Source organism: Ranitomeya variabilis, chromosome 4, assembly GCF_051348905.1.
Source record: "Ranitomeya variabilis isolate aRanVar5 chromosome 4, aRanVar5.hap1, whole genome shotgun sequence".
Taxonomy (NCBI): Eukaryota; Metazoa; Chordata; class Amphibia; order Anura; family Dendrobatidae; genus Ranitomeya; species Ranitomeya variabilis.
In genome coordinates, this window is record NC_135235.1 from 206,327,485 (window position 1) to 206,337,839 (window position 10,355).

Here is a 10,355-nt window from a genome sequence, read left to right on the forward strand (position 1 = left end):
CAAGCTCATCGAAATTGGACAGTAGAAGATTGGAAAAACGTTGCTTGGTCTGATGAGTCTCGATTTCTGCTGCGACATTCGGATGGTAGGGTCAGAATTTGGCGTAAACAACATGAAAGCATGGATCCATACTGCCTTGTATGGAGCATCTTTGGGATGTGCAGCCGACAAATCTGCGGCAACTGTGTGATGCCATCATGTCAATATGGACCAAAATCTCTGAGGAATGCTTCCAGCACCCTTGTTGAATCTATGCCACGAAGAATTGAGGCAGTTCTGAAGGCAAAAGGGGGTCCAACCCGTTACTAGCATGGTGTACCTAATAAAGTGGCCGGTGAGTGTAGACAGCATGGCCATCATGTGGATATTATAAATATGAACAGCTCATATACCTATAGATACGATAACATTGTGGTAGCCTGAGGATGTAATAACCATATATTTAGAGAGGTATATCAATAGTTCCATACAACTCCATACACTGGGCCACCCAGGTATAGCATATTATAAAGCAACAGGACTGTTAATGCCACTAGATAGTAAATCAGCCACAGACCCAAATACCCTGGGTATCCGCATGGCCCGCACTTGACTTTGTGAGGTTCTTGTTTCTCTCATGGCATCCTGTGTATTTGGTGATTGAGGGGTTATGTTTTGAGGCTGGCATGCTGCCAGTCCCACCTCTCCAGTTCTCAGGTTCATTTGGGTCTGTGGCTTGATTGAGTTGAACCCAGGACACCAGCATTGGACAGCAGCAGTGCTAGCCACTGAGCCATCATGATGCCTGAGCGCTAACCTCTGGGTAAGTCATCAATATGACTCCCGGCACCTCTGGGAAGGTCAGGGAAAATAGACATAGCTGCCCAACACATCTAACCAATCTGTTCATTGATTTCAATTTCTATAGTGAGTCGGAAAGACACCCTGCCTGAGTTGATTGGACAGAGTGCCAGATGTCGGACCACCACCAATCTGATATGGACGACGTATCTATAGGATAAGTCATCAATATCTTTGATACATTCCCTTTCATGAGATAACCTCTTTTATGATGGTTCTTTTCCAATGGTATAGTTAACTATTAACTTTATTTCTATCTGCATAATAAGTGATATACACCTGGGAAGATAACATTGTAAAATCCTGCAATCCTGTCTCCTGTACTCACCAACGTCGAGGATTTACTGGAAGTTACTGGAATGTTTTCAGACTTATAAAGCATAAAGTAAGTTCTTACAAACTCCTTGATTACATTTTTCTCAGCAGGTCAGAATTCTTCAGGTTAACAAACGAAAACGCCATTAAAGGGGATTGTCCCAGGATAGCGCTGTATGACTTATTGAAGAAGGCTCGGTGCATGGGGCCATTACTATTTCCTACCTGTAAAACTTTAGAGATTTCCATGGCTCACGTTCATTTCCATGATTCCATTGACATAGCACCGGACATGCATTTTTTAAGACCTGTCCTTAAAAAAAAAAAAAAAAAAAAAATTCTAATTTTACTAATTTGCAAAGCTCACAACTTTTTTTTTTTTTTAAATGGTTTGCCTACTGTCTTCTTCCAGAAATGCAAAGATAGTATCTGGTTTTGCAGCTATTCACAATTCACATTGAAGGCATGTCCACATGTAGCATAAACAATGCGCTATTTATTTATTTGCTTTTTGACAATTAAAAAATGCCGCTGAAATGACTTGTGTTTTTGATGCATTTTTGACCAATTTTTGATGCATTTTTTATGGGAAAAAGCATCATAAAAAACCCATGAATAAAAGTATGTTGTGATTGAGAGTTTAGAAATCTCATTTATTTTGCTGTTACTGTAAAATGTTGCATTTTTCCCTCGAAGAAAAAATAAGCAGAAAAAAAAATGTATGATAAAATCTACGTGTGAATAAGTCCTAACGAAAGTGAGCAGCAATAACTCAAACTACTCATGAAAAATCATAGAATTGTTTCTGGAAGAAAATTGGCATTTAATCCCTTAAACCAGTTATTGTTCCTTCCTCTACCGATCCTCTCCAGGAAAGTATATTTGTAGCACGCTAAGGATTGGAGAAAATGGGGACATTTGCAATTTTGTAAAGTTGCATACTGGGAAGCCAGAATGCTTAACTATAGAAAATCCCAGCGCCCACTGCAAACACTCTTTGTACAGCTTGGTCCCATTAATGTTTAAACTCCCTCTGTCATAAAAAATTTTTTTTTATGTACTTGAATTTATCATTAACATGTTGGATTTCCATCAATAAAACTCGATATTCTGGGCATATAGTGTGTTAGGTAAATAGGGACAAAATGTCCCACCCGGGAAATGACAAGGATAAAATTGTGACCGTGTCGGCAAATTAGCGCAATGAGGAAACTAGATTCAGATTTCTGGAAAAATAGAGTTGGGGATTTCCTAACTGATATTAAACTAGTAAATAAGAGGATAGGAAAGCTATCATTTATAGGTCCTGGACCAGGGAGCACACTCCTAAGAGCCAAAAAATATGCAAATATATAAATTACTAATCAAAAAAATGCCATGTATGAAGTTAATACCAATATACATATACAGTTTACTAGTTTAATATCACCCTACACTTATTTTACGGTCCTGCACATTGGAGGCCACTTCCTTTTTGAGCATTTTTTTTTTAATTCGTTTTTTTTAAATTTATTATATATATTGTTTCTGCCATGTTATGTGGTATGTGGACTGTTTCTGTGAACATTCAATATTTTTTGTATTGTTTGCACATTTCTTTCTCACCTGCCCTGCATTGTCTTGCATGTCGCTCCATCACAATTTTAAATGTTTTTTATTGTATTTTGCTGTCTAACTTGGCATTGTTGTTAATAAAGCCGCTTTTTGATATATCATCGCCTTGTGTGCACTATACTTTGCGCTCTTTCTTCTTATCTTCTTACATGGGCGTGGAGGGCAATCAATATTCATTTTTTCCTGGCATCCTGGTATGATTGATTGGCCCCATCCCCTTGCTGGTATGATTGGCCCCATCCCAGTCCTGGTATCCATGTCCCCATCAGAAAAGATTAAAAAAACCAAACCTTTACTCTTACCTTCCTCCGCTCCCTCGCAGTCGCCGCATCCTGCTTTGGTGCCAACAGCTGCTTAATGCTAGTAAGCGGCGCATGGCAGGGACATCATCCGCTGCTCACAAGCAGAGCGAGCACAGCTGCCGGAATACTCACCGGGAGTTCATCAGAGATCGCAGTGAGTATCCATTCCTCTTCAGTAGCGCGCACTGTCAGCCAGCGGCTTCCTGCTGCTGCCGGCGGTCACATGTGCTGATACTTAAGAGAAATTAATATTCTGAATATTGGACTATGGACTAGTCCTGAACTCTAACTATGTCTGTCCCTACAGCATGTTGCTTGGCAGACCTCCTTCACAAACATTATACATTAAACATATTATACTTACCAGAGTCTATCTTATACTCTGGTCACTACCCTATGTCTTAAAACTTAACCTATGTATTAAGTCACTTATCTTATACTCTGTATTCCCTATAGTCACCTTGCACACTATGGCTATTATACTAACAATGCTTATCACACTCTGTACATTATACATTACCATATCAAAAGATGTACGCTGCAATGCACAGTTCACACTTCACATAATAATAATAATAATTTTATTTATATAGCGCCAACATATTCCGCAGCGCTTTACAACTTATAGAGGGGACTTGTACAGACAATAGACATTACAGCATAACAGAAATCACAGTTCAAAATAGATACCAGGAGGAATGAGGGCCCTGCTCGCAAGCTTACAAACTATGAGGAAAAGGGGAGACACGAGAGGTGGTCAAAATATAGGTAAAACCGCATGACACTATTCACATCATAATATACAGCAAAGAGCGATTGTCATCTTCAGGCGTAGGAACACGATAGTACAGTCCACCACTCTTACAGATTTATTACATTAACCAGTTCTTTTTTAAAACAATGTATACACGTGGTCAAAATTCAATGACAGAAAAACCCACAATGGTCACAGGAATAACTTGAATCTGACAAAAGTAATAATAAATAAGAAATGTATAAAAATGAACAAATGAAAGTCAGACATTGCTTTTTAACCATGCCTCCACAGAATTTCTTATTTTTTGCATAACTGGGGACGAAACAAGTCCCCGTAGCACAGTCCCTGAAATGCCGGTATTTTGTACCCGATGAAGGAGTTAGAACATCTTCAAAATGCGTTGTCTATAAAATTCCACTCTTTCCAAACTCTGTTATCCTGTTGCTTTTGCTCAGCAGTGCCGGCAAACACTTTACTTTCTATTTTTGTTTTCTCCCTTCTTTTTTACTTGCACACTGACACCGCCACTCACAGCCCCATTGAGATAAGTGGAGTTGTGCTACAGTTCCCTGGAAGCACCACTATGCAGAGAAAAGAAAAATTAAAGAAAACCCATCATTGTAGTTCAATTCATTTTTTTACCCTCCAGATGAATAGTATAATTCATTATCAGGTATTCAGATCATAAATACTTAATATTTTTTTTTTTTTTTTTTTGGGGGGTAAGGTAACATAGTTATCAAGGTTGAAGGAAGACTTTAAGTCCATCTAGTTCAACCCATAGCCTAACCTAACATGCCCTAACATGTTGATCCAGAGGAAGGCAAAGAAAAAACCATGTGGCAAAGAGTAAGCTTCACATTTGGGAAAAAAATTCCTTCCCGACTCCACTTACGGCAATCAGACTAGTTCCCTGGATCAACGCCCTAATTAAATGTAATTAAATGTATTTTAGTTTGGAGTTTCTTTTAACAATTTTCTCCAGCATGAAAAGTTATAAAACTTTTCACATCACTTTATTAAAACACCGCCAGAGTGGTGCTAGCAATCTAAGTTCCCTAGTTTTATACCTTCATGCTGCAGTCTTCAGCTCTTCCCAGCACCACTCCGGTCCTGGGTTGTCATCTTTTGACCACAACGTCTGATTGACTCATACACATACAGCGAGTTGTGACTTCCGGATCACCAGCAAACACTGGAGCGATCAGGCAGGTTACAAACTGCTTAAGCGGCACTGGGAACAGATGAAGATGGCAGTTTTATTAAATTAGTAGCACCACTCCAGATCTGCGATAAAAAAATGTTAAGGGATCAAACACTGATTTTATTGAAGCAACAACTCACTGCCTAGTAAGTGACACATCACAGGAATCAGGGTCTCAGCCATTACATTATGCTGCACATAGATTATACAAAAATCTGCTTTTTGACGTAAAGATTACCTTCCAATACAAAATGTACTAAGTTTGCAACTCAAACTAATAAAAGGTGATTGCTTTGCTACAGTAAGGTGAACCTTAATTTTTCTCTCTTATCTTTCTTTATATAGAGATATCATTGGCTCCGGGAGAGCGTGGACAATGAAGAGATGTGTTGTATGGACGGTGATCATCTTATTACTGTTCTTCATCATCCTGAATTTCGTCAGTTGGGAATACGTCACTATAGACAATTTAAAGTCAACGTTATTCTGGAAAACCATCCAGGAGAATAATAAAGAAAAAAATGATAAATATTTAGGGCCACAAAGAATTTCACATCCAGTCAATAGTGCTTGGATTATAGAATCTGGAGGAAGACTGGGAAGCCAAATGGGAAAATACGCAACCCTCTATGCTTTAGCCAAGATGAATGGTCATCAACCCTACATCTTACCCAAAATGCACGATATGTTATCCCAGTTATTTAGGATAAAGGTACCGGTTCTACCACTGGAGGTTGCCAATCGCATGAAATGGAAGAGATACCTGCTAAAAAACTGGATGCTACCTGAATACCGGAACATTTCTGATGAACATGTACGGTTTTCAGGCACTCCTTGGTCATGGACCTTTTATCACCACATCAGAGATGAGATTCTCCAGGAATTCACTTTCCATGAGTATCTTAAAGAAGAAGCTAATGAATATCTCGCCCAAGTGAGGGGAGATCGCAAAAATGTCACCTTTATCGGGGTGCATGTTCGCAGAGGTGACTATGTTAAGGTGATGCCAACAGATCGCAAAGGAGTTGTAGCAGATAAAGGATATATGGAGAAGGCCATGGCCTACTACCGACATAAGTACTCGAATCCCCTCTTTGTGGTGGCCAGTAATGGTATGCCTTGGTGTAAGGAGAATATTAATGCCTCTTTTGGAGACGTTCACTTTGCTGGCGATGGTAAAGAATCCTCCCCGGCCCATGACTTTGCCGTCTTGGCACATTGTAACCATACCATTATGACCATTGGATCTTTTGGGTTTTGGCCTTCCTATATGGCAGGAGGAGAAACCATTTATCTCACCAATTTTACAATGCCAGATTCTCCAATGATGACATTTTTTAAATATGAAGCTATTTACCTGCCGGAATGGATTGGAATACCGGCGGATTTGTCTCCACTTTTAGCAGAGAAAGAAGAAAATAACACGGGGATCGTATAAATGTGGATGCCAGTTCTTTCAAGTGAAAGGCGTTGACCGGTCTAAATTGATAAGTCTGCAGTCACTCTTTGTAACTGCAGACTTATGAATTCCCAGGGCATGGGCTGCGAGGATTCGCCGGTTTCTGAGCCAGGAATGGCAGTGATTTATGCGTTATACATGCTCTTCTAGGGGGCACGGCCTCACTCCATACACTTGTATAGAGCAAGGCCATACCCATTGGATGGCCGTGCCTAATGGACGACTTCGGCCCAGGAGTATGCATGTCACATACATCACTGTGATTCCTGGCTCAGAAACCGGCGAATCCTCGCAGCGCACAGCACATCAGCTGGGGTGATTCATAAGTCTGCAGTCACACAGAGTGACTGCAGATTTTTCATTTTAGACCGGACAACCCCTTTAAATATAGTTACATATAGTTACACATAGTTATTAAGGTTGAAGGAAGACTTTAAGTCCATCTAGTTCAACCCATAGCCTAGCACGCCCTAACATGTTGATCCAGGGGAAGGCAAAAAAAACCCCATGTGGTAAGAGTAAGCTCCATCATGGGGAAAAAAATTCCTTCCCGACCCCACATACGGCAATCAGACTAGTTCCCTGGATCAACGCCTTATCAAGGAATCTAATATATATACCCTGTAATATTATACTTTTCCAGAAAGGTATCCAGTCCCCTCTTAAATTGAAGCAATGAGTCACTCATTACAACATCATACGGCAGAGAGTTCCATAGTCTCACTGCTCTTACAGTAAAGAATCTGCGTCTGTTATTATGCTTAAAACTTTTTTCCTCCAGACGCAGAGGATGCCCCCTTGTCCCTGTCACCGGTCTATGATTAAAAAGATCATCAGAAAGGTCTTTGTACTGTCCCCTCATATATTTATACATTAACATAAGATCACCCCTTAGTCTTCGTTTTTCCAAACTAAATAGCCCCAAGTGTAATAACCTATCTTGGTATGGCAGACCCCCCAGTCCTCTAATAACCTTGGTTGCTCTTCTCTGCACCCGCTCCAGTTCAGCTATGTCTTTCTTACACACCGGAGACCAGAACTGTGCACAGTATTCTAAGTGTGGTCGCACTGGTGACTTGTATAGAGGTAAAATTATGTTCTCCTCATGAGCATCTATGCCTCTTTTAATGCATCCCATTATTTTATTTGCCTTTGTAGCAGCTGCCTGACACTGGCCACTGAATATGAGTTTGTCATCCATCCATACACCCAGGTCTTTTTCATTGACGGTTTTGCCCAGAGTTTTAGAATTAAGCACATAGTTATACATCTTATTACTTCTACCCAAGTGCATGACCTTACATTTATCCCCATTAAAGCTCATTTGCCATTTATCAGCCCAAGCTTCTAGCTTACATAAATCAGCCTGTAATATAAAATTGTCCTCCCCTGTATTGATTACCCTGCAGAGTTTAGTGTCATCTGCAAATATTGAAATTCTACTCTGAATGCCCCCTACAAGAACATTAATAAATATGTTAAAAAGAAGAGGGCCCAATACTGACCCCTGTGGTACCCCACTACTAACCGTGACCCAGTCCGAGTGTGCTCCATTAATAACCACCCTTTGTTTCCTATCCCTGAGCCAACTCTCAACCCACTTGCACATATTTTCCCCTATCCCCATTATTCTCATTTTATGTATCAACCTTTTGTGTGGCACCGTATCAAAAGCTTTTGAAAAGTCCATATACACTACATCTACTGGGTTCCCTTGGTCCAGACCGGAACTTACCTCTTCATAGAAGCTGATCAAATTAGTCTGACATGACCGGTCCCTAGTAAACCCATGCTGATACTGGGTCATGAGGTTATTCCTCTTCAGATACTCCAGTATAGCATCCCTTAGAATGCCCTCCAGGATTTTACCCACAGTAGAGGTTAAACTTACTGACCTATAATTTCCGAGTTCAGTTTTTGTCCCCTTTTTGAATATTGGCACCACATTTGCTATACGCCAGTCCTGTGGTACAGACCCTGTTATTATGGACTCTTTAAAGATTAAAAATAATGGTCTATCAATGACTGTACTTAATTCCTGCAGTACTCGGGGGGTGTATCCCATCCGGGCCCGGAGATTTGTCAATTTTTGTGATTTTTAGACGCCTCCGTACTTCCTGCTGGGTTAAGCAGGTAACATTAAATTGGGAATTATTATCACTAGTCATATTGGCTGCCATGGGATTTTCTTTTGTAAATACTGATGAAAAAAAGTCATTTAGCATATTGGCTTTTTCCTCATCCTCATCCACCATTTCCCCCAGACTATTTTTAAGGGGGCCAACACTATCATTTTTTAGTTTCTTACTATTTATGTAGTTAAAGAATATTTTGGGGTTATTTTTGCTCTCTCTAGCAATGAGTCTCTGTCTCAATCTTTGCTGCCTTGATTTGCTTTTTACATAATTTATTTAATTTTTTGTATTTATTTAATGCCTCCTCACTACCTACTTCCTTTAATTCTCTAAATGCTTTCTTTTTGTCACTTATTGCGCCCCTTACAGCTTTATTTAGCCATATTGGTTTCCTCCTATTTCTAGTATGTTTATTCCCATACGGTATATACTGTGCACAGGTCCTATCCAGGATGCTAATAAATGTCTCCCATTTTCTTTGTGTACTTTTATGTCTCAGGATATCGTCCCAGTTAATTGCACCAAGATCCTCTCTCATCCATTGGAAATTTGCCCTCCTGAAGTTTAGTGTCCTTGTCACCCCTCTACTACACATCTTATTAAAGGAGACATGAAAACTTATTATTTTGTGATCACTATTCCCCAAGTGACCCCCAACCCTTATATTTGATATGCGGTCTGGCCTGTTGGTTAATATTAGGTCTAGCAGTGCCCCCCTCCTTGTTGGGTCCTGAACCAGTTGTGAAAGGTAATTGTCTCTCATAGTTGTCAAAAACCGATTACCTTTACTGGAACTGCAGGTTTCTGTTCCCCAATCTATTTCAGGGTAGTTGAAGTCCCCCATAATAATGACTTCTCCTTGAGTCGCAGCTTCATCTATTTGCTTTACGAGGATATTCTCCATTGCTTCCATTATTTTTGGAGATTTATAACAAACCCCTATCAGTAATTTATTATTTTTTCCCCCTCCCCTTATCTCCACCCACAGGGACTCTACATTTTCATTAGATTCACCTATATTATCACGCAGGATGGGTTTTAAGGTCGATTTTACAAACAGACACACCCCACCCCCTCGCTTATCTGTACGGTCATTTCTGAAAAGGCTATAGCCCTGCAAGTTAACAGCCTAGTCATGGCTCTCATCCAGCCATGTTTTAGATATCCCCACCATGTCATAATTATGTTCCAACAACATTAGTTCTAATTCGTCCATTTTGTTGTCGAGGCTTCTGGCATTAGTATACATGCACTTGATGTTCCTCTCTGTACCTCTATTCTTTCTTAAATTACTAACTGTTCTAACCCCAACCCCCATGCCTCCGCCACCCCCAACTTCCTTATTTGTGCCCAGGTCTCTGTCTGCACTATCTTCCCCTCCTATAAAATGAATACCCTCCCCCCCATTCCCTAGTTTAAACACTCCTCCAACCTTCTAACCATTTTCTCCCCCAGCACAGCTGCACCTTCCCCATTGAGGTGCAGCCCATCCCTAGCGTAGAGCCTGTAGCCAACTGAGAAGTCGGCCCAGTTCTGCAGGAACCCAAACCCCTCCTTCCTACACCAATTCTTGAGCCACTTATTAACCTCCCTAATCTCCCGTTGCCTCTCTGGCGTGGCACGTGGTACAGGCAGTATTTCAGAAAATACCACGTTGGAGGTCCTTGCTTTCAGCTTGCAGCCTAATTCCCTGAAATCATCTTTAAGGACCTTCCACCTACCTCTAACT

General features: G+C 40.5%; 1 protein-coding gene across 1 annotated transcript; it reads left to right on the forward strand.

Annotated features, from left to right (window-relative positions):
• Positions 1-1,106: 1,106 nt before the first annotated feature.
• Positions 1,107-6,856, forward strand: LOC143768620 (galactoside alpha-(1,2)-fucosyltransferase 2-like). Its single transcript, XM_077257264.1, has 2 exons — positions 1,107-1,225; positions 5,378-6,856. Exon 2 carries the CDS (start codon positions 5,409-5,411, stop codon positions 6,468-6,470), a length of 1,062 nt encoding a protein of 353 aa, XP_077113379.1. The 5' UTR covers positions 1,107-1,225; positions 5,378-5,408; the 3' UTR covers positions 6,471-6,856.
• Positions 6,857-10,355: the final 3,499 nt, after the last annotated feature.

Excerpts from the sequence above, each read along its gene's own strand:
- LOC143768620 (XM_077257264.1), top strand. The coding sequence starts at position 5,409 with ATGAAGAGATGTGTTGTATGGACGGTGATCATCTTATTACTGTTCTTC.